The following is a 26,914-nucleotide window of genomic DNA, read 5'->3' as shown; positions in this document are numbered from 1 at the left end:
CCGCGACGTAAAAACTTGATGTAAAGAAATCACTGTCATAAAGGTAAATGAACAGCTGATAAACAGAAGCTTGGCATGGGTGTCCGTAACAGTGCTGCCAACGTGACACAAACAACAGAATTCTAAACCGATAAGCNCGCGAGGTTTAAATTAAAAATTCCGGCTATTTTTTGATCATGGTAGTATACCTTCTATTAAATTAGATGCTTACTATTGTTTAACCCTCTATGGGCCCATGTAACTTTCAAGTCACAAGCTAATATATCCACATTTTACCAAATAGTTTTAGTTTTTTTCACAAGATGATGTATACGTCTTAATTATATAATGCCTCTGAAATAATCAATAACAACATATTGATGACGGTTGGCAGCACCATCAACCTGAAATGTCAAAATAAATACCTTGCAAGTTGTCTGCAGATGGAAAATTCGGTCCATAGAGGGTTAAATAATTTACTACTTTAACCGTTTTTTTTATTTGTTATTTCACCAAACTTTCTTATTGTTCATAATGTCAAATATATCATATACTCTGTAATGAGAAAATAAAAACAATAATATAAAGAACTGAAAAGATTCTTTAGAGAAAAATGAAATTAAATGCGGTCGGTCTATTTCAAGTTTAATCGCACACAATCCGTCTGTATTTTTCACAATTCCACGCGAGAAAAACCTGAACCTGAGAAAACCTGTGTTTAGCGCAACTCTTTACGTTTCGTTTGCACGGGTATTTCGAGCGGAATTGCATGCTTTGCATCGTCACGATATCGCAACTTCGAGACAAATATCAATTGTTAATTCGTTCGGCTCGGCTATTATCACGAGAACTCGGCTGTTATTACGAGAATTTGCTGGTCGCTGCTATAAAAAATTTTCCCCGCCACACGAGCGTTATTTCAGGAAATAATCACGCGTTGTGAGTTCGCGTTTGAATCGCGCAGGTGCAAAATCCATAGGCTTTTCGCACAAGATCTATAGACGTTCGCAAGATGTTCCGCGAGCTGTCCGTCGAAAAGAAGGACGGACTTGCCTCCGACTCGATCGTCCGAAAATCTAAACCCGAAGCAATCAATCTCTTGATTAATTTCTCGGTGATCGGTTAACCCTTTTATAATTTTTCTTTTTTTTTTCATTTAATAAAATGGTATCGAAAAATAAATCGTTCGCGAGTGTCATCCGCGTGAATATCGCGCTGCTCAGATTCAGCGGTGTGGTGTCCCACGGGAACCGGTCGAGCTTGCAGAACGTTCTTGGCGCGCTCGCGTACGGCTGCCTGTTCGCTTACTCGATTCTGTACACGTACGAGTTCGCGTTGTACACCATCCACCTCGACGTCTGGATGGAGTCGTTCGCGATGATACTCTCTCTGATCGGCGGACAGGCGCGGTTCACGCTGGTTCTTCTGTTCCGGAACCGATTTCAGCGACTGCTGATGATCTGCGAGGAACTCTGGGCGACGTTGAACGCGACCGAGAAGAGATGCGTGCGCGAATGCATAAAAGCGACGAAGCGTCTGACGTATTACTACCTGTTCGGTTGCGCCTTCACGATCTTCTTCTACGCGGTCGCGAGTCTGTTCATGGGACAGCACGACGACTCGTCGAACTCCTCGACGAGAAACTTGCCGTACGCGTGTCCCGTCGAGGTCCATCGAACGCCTTATTACGAGGTGATGTACGTCATGCAGCTGTGCAGCATGATCAACGTCGGGCTCACCTGCGTCGGTGCCGACACCATCGGACCGGTGCTCATTCTGACCGTTTGCGGCCACTTCAAGGTTCTGAATTCGCGAATTCTGAGTCTGAGCGATCGACCGATTTCCTTAGGATCGCGTCCCGCGGGAACTTCCTTCGAGACGACGTTCGAAGAGAACAACGTCAGGTGCGATCTCGAAGCCTATATGCGTTATCATCAGGTAATACTCGAGTAAGTATACAAAGAAGAAGGAAGAGATATTTTAAGATTTCGTTTTACAAAGAGAAGAGTTTATACAAAATACTCACATAATACCGTAACAGAGATGCACAAAAGAATACATGATATTGTTCGACTAGATTTTGCAAAGAAGTTGAGAAGCTGACGACCGGCATATTTCTGACGCAGCTGCTCGGCAGCACGTATAACATTTCTCTCGTAGGATTTAAGCTGGCCGGGGTCAGTAAGAAAAGTTGAAAATATCGCGCACAGCGCTTTATACGAATGTTGTCGGTCATGTCAACACAATTGCAGGACGATCCCGATAAATTTAAATACACGACGCAACTGTCGATCGCGGTGCTTCAGCTGTATTTGTGTAACTGGCCGGCGGACGTTCTTCTCACGGAGGTATGATGTGAGAATGTTGCACAACTAAATTACTTAAAAAAGTAAACATACGTAAAAAAATTTAAACTAATAAATAAAATAAATAAAATAAAAATTAAAACAATTCAGTGAATTTAATAAGTAAAATAAATTAAAAATTACAAATTCAAATAAATTTTAGAGAGAAAAACGTGCAAGAATTTCTGAAGAGATTGTCGGAAACCCGACGATCTTTTTTTTTTCTTTTTTTTTCAACGTAGTTCTTTTCGCGAACGTTTAGAGATTTATATCTCGCGGCTTATATACATCACACACAGCGCATTGTTGGATATTGTGTTACAGAGCGAAGCCATAGCGAGATCGATCTACTGTACGTCGTGGTATCGCTTTCCGTATCAGCTAAGACGATCTCTAAATATTATCACAATGAGATCTCAGAAACCAGCGCAGCTCACCGCCGGATACATCGTGCCGTTATCTCTGCCAACTTTCGCGTCTGTACGTATATACTCGATTCACGTTAAACGGAAAGTAGGTATAAACTTGCTCTTTTTTTTTTGTTTTATCAACTATAAGTGACTGTTTCAGCGATAATACTTGTTTGTTTTTTAGATGGTGTCATCCGCAGCATCCTTCTTCACTATGATACGCAGCATGAACTGACGATCGCGAATTGAGCTCGCGTGAAAAACGACGTCGTTAACAGTGTTTGTAATTATTGTAACATCAACATTTATGCATAGAGAAATGGATCGAATGTGCAAATAAAAGTTACAGAATTTTTAAATCTTCCTCAATTCCCGCGCGAAAATATCCGCGAAGGATAAAAAAAAAAAAGCGTCAGAAATACTGCGAGTTGCAAAGACAAGATCGCTATCGATAACCGTTTAATTGCCATTCATCATTAAAAGTCACAAGTCGCGGCAAGAGTGGATAATAACGGGCGAGACTTATTGGAGACAAGACGAGCTTTTTCTCGGATTAGCTCTCGAATTCTAGACGACGTTCGTCGGCGTTGACAACGTCAGAAGATTTAGCTGTGCCCGGAGACACTTCGCTTCGCACGGCGCTCCGCTACAATTGCTTAAAGTAACGAGGCAGCCGTTAACCTCCGCGATAACTAATCCGAAGGATAATGTCGGAGAGAGAAAGGCTTTCGATGTAACTCTTGGCTTAAGCTTGGCATCGATCATTTTCTTTTTCCGAGGTGCTTCGCGCCTCTCTCAGAAGAGAGGCGGTCTTCGTGTCGAGAGAGTTGCCGCATCACGAGAAATACAGAGAGAGAGAGAGAAAGAGAGAAAGAGTTAACTGAGCGCTGTCCATCCGTTTGTGTGTGGCGAGGTTCGCGATAAAATTCTCTGGAATACGTGCGAATCGTGCGAAGCCAAATCCGGACAACAAAAGGCTATAAAAGATCGCCGAGCGCTACGGTGTATCGAGAAAATAAAAATCAGTTTTGAGATAAAATCACAAATGCACGTTGCAAAATTAGTCGCGCACATTTGACGCGACTAAGTGATACGTCAATTCAAAATGCTGACACATCACGTCTGTAAAAACTGTCAAAGGAATGTATTAAAGATCAAAATCTGAAAATTGAGAAGAAGACTTCTCTTTCTCTCTCTCTCTCTCACCTCATTTATATAAATATACATTCTGAAATATTAAACGTCAATAAAAAAAAAAAGTATCAGTGACATTTATACAGACTGGGGAAGATGAGAATAAGACGTGACAGTTGATAGCGAGGGCAATAGAATTTTCTTCGATGCAACATTACCGCGCTAACAAGCGAGCCTAGCAACTTTTCGCTCTGAGAAACGTGGCTTCTTTACTTTTCGGCCAATAATATACTTCGCGTCGCTTTATATAGCGAAGAACGAAATCCGCGCGCCTTTCGCGCGGAAATCATATTTACGCATTGAAAATAACACCCATAACGTCCTGATTATTCACATGCTCGTATGAAAAAAAAAAAAAAAAAAATCAAAGAGAGAGAAAAAAACAAAGAAGACTTGATGTCATATTCTTCTCGCACATTTGCACACGCGCACAATCGTACTTTTGAAAAATTTGACAAAGCACTCGGAGTCAAGATTCGTGAAATCCGTAACGTAAGAGTGTGAGATGTAAAGAACGGGGGAGAAAGTGCTGTTCTCGAGTTCACGGAGGGCGAAGGATGCTAAGAAAAAAATAGAGTGCGAAATGATGCGGTAGATAAACGACAGGCTCGTAGATTCGCCGTGGGATATCGCGCGCGAAAAACTCATTGCCTTTCATGAGGAACGGCGAGAATGTTCTTCAAGACCGATGGTCAATCCCATCCAATTCTTTTTCGTAATGTACGACCGAACGCGCGAGAAATAATATAAATAAAGATGAGATGCGCGCGAAAAATAAATGTAATCGCGAACGGCCGCGATACACATGCGTTCTTCTTGAAAGAAATATAAGGTGGTTCGTCAATTTCCACGCCTGGCGCGTGTCGAATATAAACAGAAAATCACCGATGAACATCGTGTCGGTCGAAATGAGATGTATCAAAGGAAAAGAAAACGACACACGCATGTGTCATGTCGCAGTTACGTTTCGCAAACGCGATTACACATCATTCGCGCACGAGAATCGCTATCACACGGAGTCCTTGGTCCCTTTGGGAGCCACCTATTAAGGGAGACCGTTTTCGCGCGAATTGAATTAACTTTACGGACTGCAGGTTTCCGGGGAACGCGTTCGTTTCCGTATTAATTATAGCGGTGCAGGTTGAGAGCGGCATCTGCCGCTGACGGCATCGTCTCTCATACGAGAAGGTGTGCGGGCAAAGAGATAGGACGTCTAAAGGAGGATGAGAAAGGGGCGAGAAGAAGAGGAGGAAGATACGGTGGTGAGACACCGGAAAAGGTGCGCGCGGCAGGGGTAAGGAAGAGCTCCGGGAACCCTCGATGCGTTGGCGCACAATAAAGAAATTCCACGATTTTCAGCGGGAACGATACCGGACGCGAGAAATCGCGCGTTGTCATCGTCGCATACCACCTTAACCGTTCAACGAAACGCGGTCTCACTCGAGATAATAAAATCCATCGAGCCAGCCAGCGCAGCGAATCGACATCGTCTGTTAGGGCGCGTGAAATATGTCCCGATATCATCATCGGGAGAAATTAAAAATTACGATCTCCGCCGAGGCGCGCGCGAATCAACTTTCTCTCTTTCTCTCTCTCTCTCTCTCTCGCCTCTTAAAAAAAATCAATCTCCTTTCCTTTTCAGATTAAATTACGCGAGCTTGTGCAAATGAAATGAAGGTATCGCAATACGAAATCAATTTTCACCGAGCAGATCCACTTTTTTTTACTTGTAATTTATAATATAATGTTACGGTGTTAAAATTACATACATATAATTATAATACGCGCGCTGTAAATTATATAAATTATTATTTATTGCCAAACCTGGTCTCGAGTACGGTTTTACTACACTTTGTTCCACGCTCGACCCAATTGGGCAATTATCAGCACATCGCGCGTTTGATCCCGCTTATCCACGTTGATGGAGATGGTTAATGATTTTGCGGGTTGACACGATTGAACGGCGCTTCGAGAGGTTCTCGCGCGTGTTCCGAAATCGATCGACCGGTTGCCACGAGCAACGTCGCTCGATCGGACAAACTTTATATATCTCGAAAAAAATCGGGGAAGCGACGCGAAGCTTCCGACAGAACCGAGTAGATTTCTGTCTGAGAATATCACGAAGAGAGTAAACGACAATGTTCTTCGCTGAGCGCGGAACGCGTAGGTTTAAATTCTTGTTTTTTTTTCTTCCTTTCTCTCTCTGTCTATCTCTTTCTTTTTTTTTATTCTTTTCCCGTATTCTTACTTAATGTTGAACTCTCTATTCAAGGACAGCATGACAGGACTTGACGAGTCCGATTGCACTCACGCAAAATGGCCGCTCTCCAGATCGACGCGGAGAAGCAACCGAGGGACTTCCTCGAAAACGAACGATAAATAGTCTGCGCGGATGAAACTATCCCGCGGAGATTAAATTCGCGATACCAAGCAAGATGTAGCATCGCGAAACCGTCTCCGCGTGGCGAAGACGTTCGGAAGATATACATCGGGAATGGATGGTAACTCGCGATGTCTTCGTGTATTTGTAGGTAGTGTCTCGACTCATTGAATTCTATTCATCCTGCATCCGACTTGCGCATCATTCAATTACGCGTTTTCTCAGCTCCGGTCTCTCGCTCCGTTTGTATATATATACATATCTATATATGTACACATCCGGAACGAGAGAGAGAGAGACGGAGTCTCTTTCGCAGTTTCCTCGATTTCCATACAATGCATTATTTGGCATCTATTGTTCTCGTGGCGCGTCTTCTGCGCGCCAGTCGTCAAAAATTATTTCCAACGTAGAGAGTTAATATATTATAACTTGTCTTTATTAATTGTAGGAAGAACGGAGACACAGAGTGACAATATGAAAAAAACAATAATGCTTTTGTTGTTTGCAGGACGGTGACAAAAGTGTCAGCGAGGAACATCGTCGTTTGCTTTCGTCATTCTTTCGTGAAATTGGATCGTAATGAAATTCTATTAAAAACATGAAAATTAATAAATTAATTAATATTAGTCAAGGTGCTATCAAGATTGTCAAGTCAATAAATCCCAAAATGGAACGAACTCCTAGGGGGCTTTTTTATTATCTACGTGCAAATACTTATTCTTATCGTTTTGGTATTACAAATTATGTAATGTAGTTATAAAAATCATTTATTCATACAATTCCACAAAAATAAATGTGAAAGAATGTGTCATCCAGTTGTTTAAATTTTAAATCGCACGTGTGTGTTAAATTGTAAGAGAGAGTTTTATAACTGACAAATAATTAAATTTCCGATTTAAACGGAATCAATTAACCAAGATAATTACAAGCCGAGTAACTGCTGACTCTAGGCGATTTTGATTTTATTATTATATTTTCTCGTTTACTCTCGAGCGATCTCGAAACCATCGTTTAGATTTACTCCGCCTCGAGATGGTAATTCATCGATCCACGTGTAAAACCGCGCGAGCTGAAACCGATTAGCGCGTCCTTTAGCAACAAGTTGCACCTTGTGTGTTTTCTCAGGAGTTTCCTAAAATCAACAAGTGAACTCGCTTCCTGCCTGGAATTTCTATATTGCTTTCTCGTTCGACTCCACAGGTGGCAAACTGGTAACGAGAACGCGGGAATCTCTTCCACGCGAGAAGGAGTTTGTTCTCGCCACTTTTAAACGCGACACAGACGAAAGACACTCGATTCCATTGAACAAAAATAGAATTTTCACATACCCATTTTCTCATTTTATCGCCAAAAATATGCGCGCGACACGTGTAATGACAATGAGATATGTATGTATATATATGTCGGCGCTGTCTTTGTTTCTGGAACGTGATGAAAGCCGTTTTAATAAAGAGAGACGATGGTGAAAGAGAGGCGTCGAGAAACCCTCCTATAGGGAATTCTTCGCGATCTTCGCGTTCCTTCGTGGCCGCGAAGTGAATTCCGGGCGAATCGCTCTATTCCCGAGCGCCTAAAGTACTAAGAATCTTAATTGCGTTCGTGTGTTCCGTTCTAAATTAGAAAATTATTCGGTTTCGTTTTTATGATGCCGAACGCAACGAGTCGTGAATAACTTAATGATGATTGAAACGGCAGCGCTGATCGACAAACAAATTCTCTACACAAAAGAGAAAGAAGCGCAGATATCCACAATTTTGTGGAATATAATGTCAATTTCTGACGATTGACAGTTTTGAAGAGAAGTGGATCACCGGGAATGAATGAGATACGTAGAGACAATAACGACACGGGGCTGTTGTTAACAGTAGCTTCGATGTGACGGAGAGAAAAAGAGAGGGATCAAAATAATAATAAACCAAACGGGCCACGCAAAAGAAGAAACTGACAAAATCGTTGATTCATGTTCAACTTTACCTTTCGCGTTTCCGCTTTGGAAGAAGGAAAAGTTACGTGATCGTCGGATGGAAAGAAGCAACAAACAGAAGAAGGAGACACAAATAAATTTATTTATTCGAAAAGAAATGAGAGAAGGGAGAGAAGAGGGAAAGGCTTAAAAAGAAAGTGTCACACCCACGCGCGCGTATGTGTGTTGTGCGCACGCGTGCGTGAACGTGTGCGTGTCTAATACATTTTACGCGCAAACGAAAGAGCCGGGGATGGAACTCGGGGGTTGAAAACGCGGGAGTGACAGAGAGAAAGAGAGAGAGAGAGAGATGGGAAGCGCGAAAGGGGTGGGAAAAGCAGTGAACGCAGTGACCATGCGCTCTGCACGGGTGGCTGACGGGGGCTTCTGGATCTTTTCGAGGATCAAGAAGAGGACGTCGAAGAAGCACGGGAGACGCAGACGGTGGTGGGCAGAGAGCGAGCGACACGGCTCCGGCTGAGCCGGCACTAGCGAGGTGAGATGCGCCCCTATCGCCCTTATCGCTCGCAATCGTCCGTGCAGTTCCTATCGGGGCCCAACGCTCCTCGCAAGCCGGGACGCGGCTAGCAACGATAACAACGGGGACACCGGAGAAAGCTTCGCTTCCGGTTTAAAGTCGACCGATATTAGAGTGAGTAGCTTTATTTTTATTAAAAAAAAACAAACAAACAAACAAACAAAAATTGACATACAAAATGTACGAAAAGTTCGATAGACGATTTATCGTCGAATCTGAGAGAAATGGTTCACTTTTGAGTGGAGAATTCGCGCTAGGCGTTCGACGCTGTTAAAAAGAAGTGACATAAGACATAATTTTATATTTTTTAATTTTCTTCTCGATTCACGCGAGAAATCGAGAGATAAACGTGAAGTCGCGTAGACTTAACCGCGAGAAATATGATAGTTATTTACGGTCTCTATGCCACGATTTATTGGGCGAAGTGTTACCTTTCCCTCGATTCGCGTTCAGGACGACGCGCCTTTTTATCATTTAACCCAAGTGCAAGCTGCGAACAAGTTACCATCATCATTTTAAACAGGTGTCATAAATGTGAAAAAACTTAAAGATCTTTTTTACTAGAGAAAGAGAGAGAGAGAGAGAGAGAGTAACAAGTTGACGCGTAGTTTTAACATATATTCTCCACTAACGTGTCAAATATTTGTTAAAAGACACTTGAGCCTCGCTAATGTAGGATATAATGCAGTTTTATTAGTAATGTGATTTGAACGCGACAGAAAGCGTGATACTCTTGCCACAATAATAATTAATAATTTATTTTTTGATATTATATATATTGCACATTTAAATCGTCTAATATGCATATTAGAAATGTACAATATATATATATGTATGTACATACACACACATTTAATCGAGCTATAATATAATTATGCAATCGTTATTAGTTAATTAGAGAATCTAATCTCTAATCTAATCTCTAATCTAATCTCTAATCTAATCTCTCTATCTATGTAGCCGCGTGCATATGTATATTTAAATGTAAACCACTGTCGTAAATAATATTATTCTAAACCGCGTCGTGTCATGCAAGTTGAGAAGACAAGTTTGATTTTTTTACAAACCGTTTGCCCGCGAACAAGCTGCATAATGTGTATAAAAATGTTTTAACAATTTAAAAAACTTGATGTTTGATGTTTCCGCAGTGTGTTGCATTGATATCTGAAGATGATTTTCGGGATTTGAATCGCGTTAGTGTCATTTTTACACCGTTGTAAAAATGACACTAACGCGATGTTAATTCAAATTTTATATGTGAAAAATACAAAAATCATCATATCGCCGGTTGTTGATGACAATGTTAACGCGTCGATCGCATCTGCGACTTCTTCATTCTCCGACGATTTCGTTCACGAAGTCTTCGACACTTTTCGCTTCGGTACGTTGCGCCCCAGGTTGGCCGGAACACACTTTTGTCCGTCGTCCGCTTAACCGCGTAATACCGGATTTCCCGATCGCGATCTGCGCGGCTATGGAACAAACGCCCTCATTTCCACGTGTCAGTCGCAGCCTCTTGCGCGCTGATCTTTCCCGAAGCGATGTTCGCGTCAAAGCGGCGCGCTTGAGAATCGAGAGAATCGGGACGAAGAAGACGGGGTCGCTGATGGCGGAAGGAAGAAGCTCGCGCGAATTGTCGTTCCGGAGGCTGTTCCTTCTGGCGTGTCTCACGGAAAATACGACATTTTTCACAAAGAATATACAAATCCTACGGAAGAGCCGCCGACGCATCGAAGCTAATATAACGAAATCGAATATGTTCGGGCGACAAGATCGTTGTGTTTGCCGACACGACGAAACAAGACTTGCACGAAGTTTCATGTACGACTTGTCGCGAACTTAAATCATGAAATTTGCGAGAATAGGGTGACTCTCGAGGGTCGAGAGAGAGGGTGACTCTTAGACAGAGAGAGAGAGAGGGTAGGCAAGGGTTAAACGTCGCAAGCGAGGGACGTTAAAGACGGATACTCTCGTCTCTTTCTCCTCTCCTCGTTATTGCCCTCTCTCTCTCTCTTTCTCTCTCAGCTTCTGAAGCAGAAACAGGCAACGGACTGCTACAACCTCGTAAGGTTAATAGAGTGATCGGTAACAAGGTTATAAAGCAATCTGCATAACCCTGTCCGGTACTTTAACCGACCTACTAAGGGGGGTGAGAGGAGGGTTTCACGTTACTGCGAGCGGTGTCGTAATTACCGGTCCTAATGCGATTACCGGATCGACAAGGCCGGTAATCGAGCAACTCGGAGAAGATTCTTTTCCGGTTTTTAATTATCTCGGGGTGGTTTTTTCTTCTTCTTCATAATTAATTCTTTTTTTTTTTTTGCGCGCGATTCTCGAGACGAGATCTTCTAATATCGGCAGGCCAAACAAAAAAAGTTCTATAAAGAACGTGTCCGTCGCATTTCCAGCATTTCAGGCGCCGGTGATAGGCACGGATAGCGGGAAATTCATTTACGCACGATCGAAGGCGTAATTTTATTTCCAGGATCCAGTCTCTAACCTGATCTCGTCTGAAGCTTCGTTTCACGGCTATCCGAGTTTGATTTACATCCGATCCCTTTCCTCCCGCAGTCGCATTTCGACACGTAGAGATAGAAACGTACATAACACACATCCCGCTTGGAGACTCAAATCGCTTTTAAATTTCGCAAACAATCGGGCGCGCAGATAAATTGAAATTTATGTGCGACACGGGAACATTTCTGCTAGTCAGAAATCCGCTGTAAAAACAAATACTGCGAGCAATATACGTTTATCATTATGCAACAAATATAAAATTATGTGTTATTTCAATTCACAAAAGATGTTACGCGGGAATTACTTAGAATTTGCGGAAAATTTTGGTCGTTGAACTGCGATTTGTCTTCGGTAGAAACGACGTGTACGACTTGTCTAGACTATACGAGGACGATAAATTCCGGATAATAATACGGCCGATATATCGTCGGGTGATCTATTCCAATTTGCTATACATTGAGCGGTTGATTGTTTCTTTATCGAAAGTTTTCCAAGAGAAATCGGCAATCGACTGAAATTATCTAGCAAGTAAAATCACTTTTCCCTCGGCTGACAAACATTATTACAAGACACATCAGCCGTTATTTGATTTACAATAAATCAAATGATCTGAGAAATAATTTTTTTTAAGAACTTTGTACGAAGCGTCGGTCTCCACCGAATGATTATCTCATCATCGCGACGATTCTTATGCGACACGTCATCGTACATCCTTAATGAACAGGTGGTGCATTGTCTGCGATCCGGCAGACCGTCGAGACATCGGTCGGAATGCGCGTTGAACGTCGTCGTCAAACGCTTAATATACATTGTCTTACGTGTAACGAATCTATCGCGTTGATGAGACAAACGAAATTATCTTAACTGAAAATATCGACGGAAGAATAATTTTTCGGAAAAACATCGAGAGAAGTCGTTCGCTTCGTATAAAGAACCGACGTTATTGTGTATACCGGTCAATTTTAATAAACGCTGTTTTACGGAAGTTCGTGATATTTCCGAATCAGGGGTAGCGTTGTAGTAGCTATCTGCACCGATCGGACCGGCAGGAACGGAACTTCACAGTGATTTTATACGGAGGTAATGTGATTTGCGACGAGAGGCGTAATTCGCTTATCATGCAATATCGCGCGACAAAGAGAGAACCCAGCACGCTCGCAGTCTTCGGCATAATTGCCCCGGGTTACGATAAAACGTCACCGAGACACGACAAAGAGAGCGTATATATGTATATATAGGCAACGGGATTGCCGTAAGAGCGTCACGTAAGGCATATAAATGTGCCCATTGTATCGCTCAAAAATCTTCATTATTAAAAATCTTCACGCGGAGTTCTTCAAACGTTCAAAAGTTTTATAGTCTCGCGAACGAGATGAAAATTACTTCAACACGATCGATAAATAGTTTTGTTAATTAAAATGGCAAACCGCGCGACAAGTTTGCGTCGCGGTTTCAGACGTAAAAATTTTTTTCTTTTGAAAACAAGACGAATGCGAAGAAATCGTAGAATGTGTGTGTACACAATTTTACACACAGCAACGATGAAGATACCAAAATCTCCATCGAGCGGTTCGGTCGTTGACCTACTTGTTGAAACCCAAAGCAACAGTTTGCCCTTTAAGCTATCTGCATCCCTTTCCACTCTCGCGTCGACATCTTGTTCTCTTCTTTCGAAATCTCTCATCGATATGAACAAAATCCCTCGAGAGTTTCTTACATGTAATTAATCGACTGTTCTCCGATTACTTCTTTTCTCGAAGATTCACATTTCATATAGAAAATTAAAGTTTTTCGCATTATTCTTTCGTTTGAGGATAAAGGATCTCCAACTACATTATTTAATTGGCTGTGTAGCAGAAATGTAACAATTTAAATTTTTACGTATTAAATGTAATATTGATTAATAAATATATACATGTATATATGTATGTACATATATATATATATATATATATACATCTCGGATAAACACAGCAGAAATATTATTGAATAAATAGCGAATGTTGCAGACGATGCTTATACACCAGTCGAGGATAGAGAGATCAGGTTCAGATCATTTATCAAAAGATCTGTGAATAATACAGATCCCGAGGGAGGTAGTGAAAACGATATAGCTAGGAACGTAGCAACCAGAAACTAATTGGTTCTTAAAGTAGGAACTAACCCTCCTTGGACCGTAACTTCGTTCGCGGAACAACTGGAGAAACTGCTTAAAGGACCGCTTCTCCGTCATTATTACCGATAACTCTCTGTCATTGTGTGTACAAGAATCGACATGTATTTTAGATGAGTTGAATAATGAAGACAATTACGTAAGAAGAAACAAATGTAAGCGACGAATAAAAAAATGTTGTGTTGTTTTAATTAAAATTATACACACACACACACGAAAACTACGGTTTACATCAAAGTGACCGCGTCTAATTGCACAAATGTATTTCAAGTACTTGCAACAGTAAGTAAATTTTCGTTAATATTTATACGAACTCACGTGGCGGAAAATTCAATTTCTTGTTTTACCCGAACGGTAGATTTGCCATTTTCGCGGAAATATAAGTTCGATTTCGGAGCGTGTTATTGTGGAAACGACAGGACTTTATATTTCCTTTACTACATTATATGAAAAATTCTGACGATCGCGATTCGCACGCGGAAACGACCGCGGGGGAAGGACGACGACGTAGAGTGGTCACGTTTTTACAATAAATTCCGCGCGTGCTGACGGTCGACACGACTTTTCTATTAGCACAAACGACCGAAAACTTTGGTCAGTCGATTTCGTATATGCGATACGATAGCGTAATTTCGCGTTATATATGTATATATATATATATACATCGGGAACGGGCACAGCCAACACTCATCTATGGCGCTGAGCACAACACGCGAGTCGGACATAACGACGCGTCGATGAGTCGGCAGGTCTCGCGACCCACTTCATCAAGCGGGCCGAGAAGCTGTCAATCGCAACACGATTATATCCCGTCAAACCCTTTCAACGACTCGTACCCACCTGTCAACACCTCTCTCCAGAATCTCGTCCACTCGAGTCTCCACCCGGTCTCTGCGCGCTATCGGCTCCGCACGAGCGCTTTACCCTCTCCCCTGAAAATTCAGACCTTGCAGTTATAATCACACGATTATCAAAATCATTGTAAAAGCAAGTATATCTATATTGTCATCATTATGTAACATCTGTTTTCGACTTGCAAACTTATTTTTTTGTTTTTTTTTGTTATAAATTGTTATGTTATTTTTACAAAAACAATTCGTCAAAACAAGAGAAGCACAGTTGTTATTAATAATAATCCTTATGTCAATTAAAAAAAAATGATTAGATAAAAACACCAAATAACAGTTTGACGCACGAGAAGAGATTACGAAGATGTTCGTGCTGCGAAGCAGGAGCGCAAACGCGCATCTGCGCGTTTCACGACGCGGGGGAGCGAGACAGGCGACAAATCGGCGTGGGCACAGAAAAAGAGGATTTTCCGAAGGATTTTACGGCGGAATGAAAGACACGCGGGAACGTGGAGCGATCGTTTCCGAGGGGAATATAGCCAGTTACGGAAGACGCGAAACGTTGAAAATACGAAAACCACGTACAAACAGAGAACCGTCTTGCGGTCATTCTTTGCCGTAATTACCGAGAAGATGAGAGAACGAAGGGCGGATGGAGAAACGGGGTGGCAGAAGGGAAGAGGCGGGGAAGGGAGAGTCAGTCATGGCGGAAGGTAGCGGAGCTTATAAGTGGCACGAGTGGTAGCGGGTCTTTTCCGAGAATAATGCGCGGACCTCGGGGAGTTGGCTTTCAGGAAAATGCTGATTGCTTCCCCGCTCACGCTCCTTTTCCCTTCGTACCAATTCTCCATCCGCCTATCTCTGCCCCTCCTCGCTCTTTCCACCCACGCTATCAATCTTCGACTTCGTCAGCCGCGGGGATGTATAACGCTCCGTGCGCGACCACCCTCGTGTGTGTGAAATGCGTATAGATCTTCTCGACGCTTCTTCCTATATCGGTCCCTTTAAGAGAGAGTCGCGCTTATCTCAAGCTGCAAACTTCTCTCTCCCCTGACCTTTCCTGTCGCGCGCATCCCGCATAAAAATGGGATATAACTATTGGAGTGCATCTTATCGTTTAACAATTGTTTTTTTTTTCGTTTGGTGAGAAAAATACAACTATTAGCTGAGAATATTGTTCAATAATCTTTTCTGAGTAAATTGTTTCTTATTTAGATCATATGACCGACTGAAATTATAGATGTGGATATCCAGAATAAATTGTGTTGATCACAACTGATCCGCGTGCGCACATTCGAAGATGTAAAATCCGATACATAATGCGTCGAAATAATGTTTCGTCTTAGAAAGTGGAATTTCTTACGTCGCGACTTTCTCTCTCTTTCTCTCTTTCTCGCTTTTTCTCTTTCTCTTCTTAATAAAATAGGGTAAAGTACCGTGAGCGTGCAAGACGAGCGTTTTAAGTCGCAATAGCCTTTGATGCTTTGCCTTTTCAGCGAGCGAGCGTGAAAATTAGGTGAGCTAAAAGCGTTGGGTAACCGAGTTATTACGAATAAAAGAGAGGCGAGCATCGCGGGGGCGTATGGCAGAGAGCGGCGCACGGCACGGGGTGGCACTATTAAAAGCCTGTAATTAATGCGGTTAATTGTATTGCGTTAAACGAACGTCGAGTTGATAGCGCGCGGACGCTCCAACGACGAAACGGAAGTGGGCTTTCGGAAAAATCGCGATTCGATACGGTCGATGACGTGTCGCGCGCTTTGCTTTGAAGAAAAGATTTTCACGCTATAAAGAAACACATCGAGAAAAACTTTGTTAGAAATTTCTCAATAAGAAATAATTTTTTTGAGAAAACGTGTACACACATACACAGAGAGAGGGGGAGGGAGAGAGAGAGCTGATTTTATCTTCTCGAGAACAATTGCGGGAGGTTTTAAAAAAAAAAGATCGAACCGAGATGGTGACCGAATTCAAAGCGTTCCGAAGTCGGTCCTGGAAAATAAGTGCGCAAAATACGATTCGCGCGAATCTAAAGGAAATTGCGAAGGAGTGGATCGTAATTTTGACCACTTTCTACAATTGACAATTTTCAGCGGAGACAATTTTACCTTCTGTTCAGGCGGACGTTCCTTTCGCGTCTTGTTCGGACTTTTTTTCTCTTTAGATTCGCCTTACAATTTCTTTCAATTCGCGATCTTATGTAAAGAATATTGGATTTTATGCAAAAATATTGAATAAAAATTTGGATAACATGTCAATAGAACTTTGTAGTACATACGTGCAGCACGATTGCAAAGTATTTGACAAAAACCACGTTCTCTTTTTTTCGAATTCAGAAAAACAATAAACACACGAATGTGTGTAAGCGATTTAACAAGTGCTTGATGAAAAAGCCTGCGAGAGCTCGAACGCGATAAAGTGTCAACGTAATTCGGGTAAAAGTGTCAACGCGCGCGGGACTCAATTGTTCATCTTAAGTGAAAGAACGTTTCCTTCGAGTGACTCGACGAAATCGGATTTTCGTTTGATTTCTCGTTATTTCTATTTACCCACTTTGACTTCTGCTCCGAAAATAGAATCGATCAAGTGGACGTGATGCAACGTTACTAAGTATTATTGCTTTTGTAGTTTCCAAAAAAAATATCTTTTGTTGTCTGTTTGACATTGTTGTAGAACATCAGCGGGGGAATAAAATTTGAGAATGGGAAGTATAGAATGGAGCAATTGGCTGCAACGGTGCCGACAATCTCGCCGGCTCGTTCTCGTCATCGTTGCCATCGCATTGCTGCTGGATAATATGTTGCTAACGACTGTAGGTAAGTAGGATTAAATATAGAAACTGTTTTATATATATGCAAAATAAAATTTTTTTGATTTTACGAAAAAATGTTTTGTAAATATGTTTAACGCAAAATGTATAAAAACGTTATATATATATGTATATATATATATTATATATTTATATATATGTACATATGTTTTATACGTATATATGTATTTTATAATTATACGTATTTTATTGTATTATATTACGCGGTTATTCTACACAACTTTTTTCCGCTTTTTGACATCCTTTCTATTCCACTCGACTCCTATCGACGTCCACCACACTTCTCGGTCCCGTGAACTTATGTTTAATTCAAAAAACGTTCGTTTATTATACTAGCCCGAGACGTCGACAGAACGTATGGACCTTCGTGTATCGTGCCACCAATCCGGATAAGTGGTCATGCATTTATGTAGTATCGTAGACCTGTGATCGTCGCGTACAAATACCCAACTAACGTCGTCACGTTTATCAAGCAGATCTCAAGATCCATTTCCGATCGCGCAATAAAATTGTTTTCGATTAATTATGTATTTATTCATAACGCACTGTGTAATCTTCTTAATGTTATATTACAATTAAAAAAAATAGAAAAAAATATTTTACTCGCGTTTCTGATTGTGAGAGTTTTTAGATTGAAATAAATTTATAAAAGTAAAATTATACTTTATAATTAAAAAAATTTAGTAATTTTTTATGTTCTATAATAATTGTTCAAAAACCACGAGATATCGACAAAAAAAATTTGTGGTTGGAGGTGCTGGGATTTGAACCCAGGACTTTCAGCATGCGAAGCAGACACTCTACCACTGAGTTACACCCCCAGTTGATAAGAGACACCTTAAACTTGCTCTACTCGAACTGTCTTATCTTCTTTTTATTTTATTTTTATAAATATATTATTATATAGAATAGAAAAGTTTTATATTATGACTTTATCTCTGTTATTTTATAAATATCTTATTACAATAATTAAATCTTATACGTACTTTGTTCTACTAAAAAGTTTTCACAAAACATTTTTCGATATTGATTTTCTAGTTCACCTTTATTTATAAAAATCATAATATTTAAACATATAACTGATAAATTTTTACAGTTCCAATAATACCGGAATTTCTTTATGACATAAAACATCCTAATGCGACATTAAGCGAACACTTGGAAGAAAGCAACACGTTTCGACGAACAACAACCACCATCTCCATCACCGCTACGACTGTGCCGTCAAAAACAACAACATCAAAATGTATATGTCCCCCAAACATATCGGATTCTCAACAAATAGAGTTTATACAGGAAACAACCCTTTCTACAGAACCACCGGGTAAAATATTTATTGCCGAATTAGAGGAATTGAAATTTTTTTTACATTTATACAAAATCTCTCTGTTTTCTACAAAATCTTTCGGCAAGTTCAATTTTTTTGCTCATTTCTTTTTTTATTTCAGAAGTTACCACTGTAGCCAATCTTACATTGTCGGAAACGAAGGAAAAAGAACAGAGACATCGGGAATTACTAGAAGAGACTGTGGCAGTGGGAATGATGTTCGCTTCCAAGGCTTTTGTCCAATTGTTAGCTAACCCTATAGTCGGGCCCTTGACCCACAAGTAAGCCTTGATATTTTTCACAGTCGTTTTTTATTCAGAATGTATTAGATTCGTGCGATGAATTTGTTGAATAAAATTATATGAATTTTTATCTATTTTTTTCAGGATTGGTTATAGTATACCTATGTTCACCGGATTTATTATTATGTTTCTGTCTACCCTAATTTTCGCTTTCGGAAGAAGTTACGGCATACTTTTTCTTGCGCGTGCTCTTCAAGGTATCGGTTCATCGTGTTCCAGTGTTTCCGGTAAAGATTTTACATATATATTGTATTTTATATTGATTCAATAGTACGCTAAATGAGAACATTAGCATATGATATTCATAAACTCAAGCAATGCGTTGTCGTACAAGCATCGGTGGTTCAGTGGTAGAATGCTCGCCTGCCACGCGGGCGGCCCGGGTTCGATTCCCGGCCGATGCAACGTTAATATTTTTGCACATTTTTGTTCTTGTAAATTTGACAAAAGATTTTATTTTTTATTTATTTTATTTTAATAAAGATTTTATAATTTTGTAATCGGACAAAAAATCTTATTTTACATTTTAAAATCGTGCAAGTTTTAAATTTTATATAAAATAAAATGATAAATAATAATGTTTTATGAATATATTACACACTTTTTGTAAAATTAAAAAATAACCAAACGCTTTCGTGACAAATAAATATTTTATCACCACTCGATCGCCGATATGTTACGTCTTTGGTATTGCTTGAGTAAGATACATACATTACATATTCGCAATACTTTCTATAACAGGTATGGGTATGTTAGCGGAAAGATATCAGGACGACAAAGAGCGCGGTAACGCGATGGGTATAGCGCTGGGCGGTTTGGCTCTTGGTGTCCTCATAGGCCCCCCGTTTGGCGGAGTAATGTACGAATTTGTAGGAAAATCCGCTCCGTTTTTAGTTCTTTCCGCGTTAGCTCTTGGCGATGGATGTAAGTAAATCGCTCGTTATTTTTATTAGTAAAAAAAAAGATTTATCATATTTTATTTGTATTTTTTAGTATATATGTATATGTATAAAACACTATAATTTTTCCTGTAAAATCAAGTATTGCAGCTTTTGATGCTTCAACCTTCGGTCGTGTACACGGAAGCAGAACCGCCATCGCTTAAGTCTCTCATTACTGATCCCTATATTGTTTTAGCAGCCGGTACGAAAAAAATTACTCTATAGAATATAAACAAATTAAATAAATAAACATGACCAAAAGAGAGTTCAGTTGTTTACGCGTTTATTTATTTGGCAGGTGCAATAACGTTCGCAAATATGGGTATTGCTATGTTAGAACCGAGTTTGCCGATATGGATGATGGACACAATGGGCGCGAGTCGCTGGAAACAAGGTGCCACCTTTTTACCTGCGAGCATCAGTTACTTGATCGGAACAAATCTTTTCGGACCACTTGGCCACAAAATGGGCAGGTAAGTCTAATCTATTTAAACAAACAAAGAGACACTGCATAACAAAAATATTTCAATTTTGATAATAAAATGACGAGAAAAATAATAATGAGACGAGAAAAATTTATTCTATAATTTCTTGTCTATTATTTCTTGTTCGATGAATTTGTAAGCATGAAATAAAAAAAATTTGGTTTTGGAGGTGGCCTAGAAATATTAGAAATTACCTGATACATCGCCCGGATAGCTCAGTCGGTAGAGCATCAGACTTTTAATCTGAGGGTCCAGGGTTCGAGTCCCTGTTCGGGCGAATATTTTTTGTAAATTAGCTTGATATTTATTTATCTTGCACATTTTTTACAGATGGTTGGCTTCGCTAATAGGTCTTGTCGTTATTGGTATTTGTCTGATGTGTGTAAGTACACTATATGTTTTTATTATCACAAGTGTAATATACAACTGTCATTTTTTTGCGATGTACGTGAAAGACATTTTGTTACAGAATTCTGTCGAGTCAATTAACATTTTATGAACGTCAAATTAAAGACAATATTGATTAACATTTTTTATGAATGTTTGAATTAAAAACTACGACAGAGTTCTTGACTCGATTTGTCTTATGTAAATTAACAGACTTTCGATAATATCGAAATCGTGATTATATAATTAAATTATCTAATCTAAAAAATTACACAACTCTATCTTAGATTCCACTGGCAAGGAGTATTGATCATTTAATCGTACCAAACGCGGGTTTGGGATTCGCAATCGGCATGGTGGATAGTTCAATGATGCCCGAGTTAGGATATTTGGTGGATATAAGACATAGCGCTGTTTACGGAAGCGTTTACGCAATCGGTGACGTGGCATTTTGTTTGGGTTTTGCTATAGGTGTGTGTACAAATTAGTTTTTTAGCGTTAAACGTTACAATAACTATATAAAAAAATAAAAAAAAAATAAAAATAGAAGTCTTGCATCGGCCGGGAATCGAACCCGGGCCGCCCGCGTGGCAGGCGAGCATTCTACCACTGAACCACCGATGCTTGTTGTCATCCTTTCCATTCTGATCCTTTTCAGTTACGATTTCGTTTAGAAACATTTTAATAATTATAATTGTTAAAATAAATTTATTAGAAATTTTTATAAAAAAAAAAATATGTGTGCGTCTAAGATTAATCTTTTGTTTTGTATAAAATATAAAAGAGTTGTGCTATTCGTTGTAGGTCCGGCTTTGAGCGGAACTTTGGTCAATACTATCGGTTTCGAATGGATGCTTTTTGGCATAGCCATATTGAATTTTATTTACGCACCTCTCATGTATTTCTTAAGAGCACCGCCGACCAAAGAAGAGAAAAAGGTAACATCATACTCTGCACACATGTATATTTTTTAAAATGAATTTATGAGAGAATCTCGTGCGTTAATTCTGTGTATCATAAATTACAGTCGTTAATAATTGGAGAAAAGTCATCCGTGCGTTACGTCACCTACCAGAATGAAGAGGAGGACCAATAAAACTCTAATTTTCAACGTTAGCTTATTGTACTGCACATTTATCTGCAGTCTTTTTTTTAATGTTTCTAACACGTGCTAAACCATTTACTGTTTTATTTTGTTAATGCTATTTATACTTTCTTGTTTTATCTAGGACATATAAATTGTAACTAAGAAACACAAAGAGAATTTTTAGTTTCTTTTCTCTTTGTCTTATTTTATTTTACTATATATATTTTTTCTCTTTATTGTCTTATTGTATCATTTATCATAATTTGTTGTTCCTTAATATATTACTAAAATATATTCATATTTGTTTTAATAAATGATATAGGAAGTTATAAACATCGACAATAAACGCAACTGTTGACATGCACTTGATAAATATTTGACAAACTAATAATGTGTAAAATGTAAAATCGTTTGTAACCAAGTAACATTTTCCTAACAGATTGTCGACTTACATGTTGTCGGTTTAAAAAGAAAACAAAAAGATCTTACAAAATAGATTCAGTGAAATTGCACAACACCATACACTCGATATAACAATATCAAGAGTAAATAGTCTATAAAAGAGAAACGAGGACAGATATATCTTGCTAAATATATACATATATTTAAACTTGCTATATATAGAGTTTAAAGAATCGCGAAAATATTCTCTGGAGAAGACTAGCAACAACAGAACATATAAATATGTTGTGAAATTATATCTCTGTGTATTCTCTGCATCATCGGTACTCATCGTGATACAAAAAGATGAGTATGCAAAAAGCGCATTGTGTATCGTAACTCAATAGGCGAATTATAGTAGCGACTAAAGCCTGAAGTAATTAAATTGTGAGAAAGCCAAAAAAAAAAAAAAATAAAGAAAAATTTACTTATATCTTAGAACGATAGAGAAATATATTTGTTAGTGTTTTAAGATATTGATAAGAAAAAGCAAGAATAGAGAGACGCGATGCAAAAGTTACTCTTAAATATAAATCCACAAGGCTTACAGTTAGAGATTTAAAACGCATATTCTAAGGCTTATCGCAGAAAAAACCAAATGCATGGAAAAAGTATTGAGAGCACGACTTTATGAGCAATGTTATAAGTTGGATGTTAATAAGTAAATAAAAAAAACAAAATTGAAATGAGACGTTATATCGAGCAGACGGGATACGTATGACGATTGGGATCGCGTGGTCGGTAAATCGTACGGGAAAAAAATTGTCCAGGACTTTGAGGTGACAAATTGGCGCAAAATTCAGCTTCGAATAAGAAGAACTGCCCGATGTGGTTTCCTTGAATGGCTGCAGGGAAACCGGCGTGATAAAGACGGTCGGGTGTTTTAAAGAGTTCTTCGTACGGAATTGCGGTCACATGATTTGAAAACTAAATTTATTCTCGTCGCAAACGAACGACGCGACCGTTCACGCGAGATGTCCTGGCGCGTGCGACTTACGGAGGAAAAACTCACGTCGATCCCGTCGTCGTCGCGGATTGAGAAGAACGAGCGGACGTACCGCAAAACTCTTGTTGCGAATCCCGACGTTTCTCGACAAATTCTTCGTGATTACCTTTTGTTCTCCGCCGTTTACGAAACGCATGCCGGCAAGAGTGTGTGGAGAAAATCACGGGATATGCAGCAACGAAGAATGAAAATATTATCTAAATGCATATTAAAAATGCGGAAAGAAGGAAAAAGTAAGAGAGAAAGAGTGGGTAGAATATAAAATATAATAATAGAATAGAGACGGGTTGCGTGCGCGTGGAGCGTTCGCGGGATCTGCGAGTCATACGATAAACTCTATGAGGATTCGCGGCGGGAAACTCTAGTAGCGTCGATTTATTTGATTCCCGAACGGAGAAATCGGCCGGCCGAACAGACCCTCTTCTCGAAAAATAGAAAACGTTCGTAGAAGCAATATAGAAAGTAGTGTAGCAACACACACGCGGTAATGCGTGTGTGTGTGTGTGTGTGTAATATCAAATAAGCGCATATGTGCAAAATCTATTACGTATCGCTCTCTATGTGGTGTATCTTCGTGTAAATGTTATCATACTTGGGAAAAAAAAAATTGTCGTGTATTTATTAATTATCTATCGATATATATCTCTCTAATCGTGTATTTTGACGTGAGCAGAATAATCTTGCTGAGATCCTAAGCTACTCGAAGATTTTCGCCTGTAAAGGCAAATAAGACATCAGACATATGAAAAGAAATGTGTAGTTGCGCGTCCGCAGATTATCTAGAATCATTTTACCATCTCGCTCTCTGATTGTCAGCGTATAATAATATTAAAAAAAAAAAAAACCGTTAAGCCGCGTTATACAAGTAATAAGAGCGTATATATTTACTGGTAGAAATCTAAAGTTATAGTTAAAAAAAAAAAAAAAAACACACACAGTCTACATTAACGTCGTATGTCGTTCGAAGTATTGTTGGTGTCAAATCTATTGTTCGCGTATACAATTAAAAAAAATAAAAAAATAAAAAAATAAAAAAAAAACAACAGCAGAGGGGGGTCTGTGAAAGCTTCGGAGGGAACGGTAAACAAGGATAAGGATCCGACGGTATCAGAACCTACAGCTTTTCACTGCGGATTCCGTTACACAAGGTGCGTAAATATTTACGTGCCTACTCCCGGTACGAAGCGCGAGTCAATTCGACTCGCGGATCCGTTTGTCGGAACGCTCGCCCAGTCGAAACTACATACATATATATATTTAAAGATGTATATGAGATCCATATGCATACGTAGAAAAGAGAGGAAAGAAAAAAACATTATTAACGGAAGTTGTGAGCGAAGAAAAGAAGGAAAAAATAAATATACATGCGAGCCGAAATTGTGACGATTTTTCGAGCCGTGCGCGCATGAATTTTTTAAAATTAGTATTTTGTTCTTTACAGAGAGTTTAGTGTCACATTTTATATAAATTATTACGTAATACGTAGAGAAGTTTGTTTTACATAGATATGACTAACACGGTTTGTTGTTACCGATCGTTGTCTCGAAATGATATTTGTAAAACGAAAATGATATTACGATGGTGTCGCGAATATTAAGTAAGTATATCGCATAGACTGTATTCGCACAGAGTATTTTACCGATCTGTCGTTCCTCTATATATCTGTAAATATATAGCGAAAGTAATTTAAACACGATGTTGAACATTTATCGCCGCTGAGATACCTTGAAACGAAATGTTACATCGCCATACCCGATTCCGCCGTATAGTTTCAGTGTATTTTTGTATTTACTTTGAATTTTGTTCTCCCGCTTAAATATGTATACATGTATATATATGTACGTGTGTATGTGTGCTCGCGTGGTGCGCGAAGAACAGTATAGTTGATTTTAACTTAACGAAATTGAAAACAATTGTTTCATTTGCATACAACGTAAACCAGTAACTTGCAATGAGTGCACTATTGCGAAAAGAGCAAAATTGACGTTGAAACGATATTCGAGTAATATATCGAAAAAAACCGTTCAATCTCTATGGTATTCTGTCGTTTGTTTTTTTCCATAGATATATGTTCGTTAATCTTTTGCGTTGGAATTGTGGATACATGTTTTTCCGCATTTTATGTGTGATTCGACAAATTAGTAATTTAATCCACAACGATAACGTGTATCTGCTACAATACAGAGATTATATAGCATATCAAATCTTTATATATACATACAAACGTTCTACCGGAATAAATTAGAACTAATATCTGTGGTGTAGAGTAACTCTAAGAATAAATGTTGTAGACGAGAGGAAAGAGATATTAAGTTACAAAACTATATATCGAGCACGAATAATACGTAACAACGGATCCCTGATTCCAACGGAAGAAATTAATTATGTAACACACACACGTAACAACGAAGTACTCTTTCCGATAGCGCGATTTCTCCGTGATAAAAAAAAAAAAAAAAAAAAAAAAGATTGTTTCGGAGAAGATACGCGACATCGCGCGCGATTATTTGTGTAAGCTCTAAATAAATATTATTCCAGTCTGTGTATCGATTCGATATCGGCGGCGGCCGAGGCTTTTTACTGTAACGAATTGCAGATGCAATCAACGTGACTGTTTATTAATCGAAGTGAGCAAATTGTGAGAGAAAAATCTGTAGAAACGTGTCGTCATTATAAGCGACACGTGTTCCCGGCAAATTGAAAATAACGTAAACGATACCAGTTTTGCGCGCGCGCGCACACACAGTTTTAATCGAAAGAGAAAGCGCGAATTGTAAGTAACCGAAATCGAGAAATTAGTCATGATGATCGTCAACGCTCGTGTGCAAAACCAAAGATCGTGTAAAACGACTGACAAATGAAAAAAAAAAAAAAAAAGAACATTGCGATAGGATTTTATTCCAAAATTTTTGCCAAATATTTTCTCAGAATCAAAAAACTAGAAAAAAACTCACTCTTTCTGTGTTTGTTTATTCTTGTTCTTTAATTTCTCACGATGTGCACGTTAAAATTATTTAATTAACGGAATAAAATTCTTTCTAAAGTTCTTTCGAAACCTTTTTGCACAAGAAATAACACACATAACAAATGCGTATTATCGGATCAACAAAAGCTGCAAGTATCGTCGTGCGTTATTCGATTGCCGCAGTACACACACAATGGTGCTTTCGCGTTGTGAGCGTTGTGTTAAATAGGAAGAGAGAGAGAGAGAGAGAAAGAGAGATAGAAAAAAAAAAAGATGCGAATCAGCTCAGTATTTGTTGGCGGCTGCTATTGTGAACAGACAATAAGCAAATGAAACAGTGCAAAACCTTCCCTCGCATTTTCACATTACGGTCGTCGTCTCTCGTTACCGCGAGTAACAATAATAACGATCGAATAAAATACGATTCATTGTTGAATACAATAAAATTAAAATTTTTCCATCGCAATTTTGAAATCCCCCGATTACATTGAAGAACAAACGCAAAATATATATATATTTCTTCGTTCGGAAGGTATTGGACAACGCTTGTCTATGTATTCGTCACATGTTTACACGCTTTACAGTTTCGGCAGCAGCCGAACTCGCGTTTTATCTCGCGTAAAAAATTGCAGTTCGTATAAGATAACCTATTTAAAAAATCTTGTATTGTTATTATCGTAGATATCTAACAAGCTGGTGTATGGGTCCGACTTGCCTGTGTAATAATCAAGATGAAAAAAAAAAAAAAAAAAAAGGAGAAGAGAATCAATGACGAGAGAGAATTGTATTATCTTTA

At 39.2% G+C, this 26,914-nt stretch overlaps 2 protein-coding genes, 1 long non-coding RNA gene and 4 other non-coding genes across 9 annotated transcripts; 5 read left to right on the top strand and 2 right to left on the bottom strand.

The window, feature by feature from the left end:
- The first annotated feature begins 1,143 nt into the window (after nucleotides 1–1,143).
- On the top strand, nucleotides 1,144–2,969 carry LOC109859539 (odorant receptor 49b-like). The gene is made up of 5 exons (XM_020437884.1): nucleotides 1,144–1,928; nucleotides 2,057–2,156; nucleotides 2,232–2,327; nucleotides 2,649–2,804; nucleotides 2,919–2,969. The coding sequence occupies exons 1-5, from the start codon at nucleotides 1,144–1,146 to the stop codon at nucleotides 2,967–2,969; spliced, it is 1,188 nt and encodes a 395-aa protein (XP_020293473.1).
- A 3,020-nt stretch (nucleotides 2,970–5,989) lies between these two features.
- LOC109859537 lies at nucleotides 5,990–7,101 on the top strand. Of its 2 annotated transcripts, none has more exons than XR_002250723.1 (3): nucleotides 5,990–6,091; nucleotides 6,201–6,429; nucleotides 6,817–7,101. It is a non-coding gene; the product is annotated as an uncharacterized LOC109859537 (long non-coding RNA). The 2 variants fall into 2 exon arrangements; XR_002250722.1 differs by having other exon boundaries at nucleotides 6,201–6,459.
- Nucleotides 7,102–8,715: 1,614 nt separating this feature from the next.
- Nucleotides 8,716–26,873, top strand: LOC109859525 (synaptic vesicular amine transporter). Of its 2 annotated transcripts, none has more exons than XM_020437866.1 (12): nucleotides 8,716–8,923; nucleotides 17,021–17,163; nucleotides 18,274–18,501; nucleotides 18,626–18,785; nucleotides 18,891–19,033; nucleotides 19,548–19,730; nucleotides 19,848–19,949; nucleotides 20,046–20,220; nucleotides 20,563–20,614; nucleotides 20,907–21,090; nucleotides 21,424–21,557; nucleotides 21,647–26,873. In XM_020437866.1, the coding sequence occupies exons 2-12, from the start codon at nucleotides 17,049–17,051 to the stop codon at nucleotides 21,713–21,715; spliced, it is 1,545 nt and encodes a 514-aa protein (XP_020293455.1). In that variant the 5' UTR covers nucleotides 8,716–8,923; nucleotides 17,021–17,048; the 3' UTR covers nucleotides 21,716–26,873. The 2 variants fall into 2 exon arrangements, with proteins under 2 accessions (XP_020293455.1, XP_020293456.1); XM_020437867.1 differs by lacking the exon at nucleotides 8,716–8,923 and adding an exon at nucleotides 12,113–12,406.
- On the bottom strand, nucleotides 17,927–17,998 carry Trnaa-cgc. Its single transcript has one exon. It is a non-coding gene; the product is annotated as a tRNA-Ala (tRNA).
- On the top strand, nucleotides 19,140–19,210 carry Trnag-gcc. The gene has a single exon. It is a non-coding gene; the product is annotated as a tRNA-Gly (tRNA).
- Nucleotides 20,437–20,509, top strand: Trnak-uuu. Its single transcript has one exon. It is a non-coding gene; the product is annotated as a tRNA-Lys (tRNA).
- Trnag-gcc lies at nucleotides 21,173–21,243 on the bottom strand. Its single transcript has one exon. It is a non-coding gene; the product is annotated as a tRNA-Gly (tRNA).
- Nucleotides 26,874–26,914: the final 41 nt, after the last annotated feature.

The sequence above is a fragment of the Pseudomyrmex gracilis genome, unplaced genomic scaffold (genome assembly GCF_002006095.1).
Source record: "Pseudomyrmex gracilis isolate BER0280 unplaced genomic scaffold, ASM200609v1 scaffold_266, whole genome shotgun sequence".
Taxonomy (NCBI): Eukaryota; Metazoa; Arthropoda; class Insecta; order Hymenoptera; family Formicidae; genus Pseudomyrmex; species Pseudomyrmex gracilis.
The sequence above is the reverse complement of the archived record's forward strand: the minus strand, read 5'-3'. Positions and strand labels throughout refer to the sequence as shown.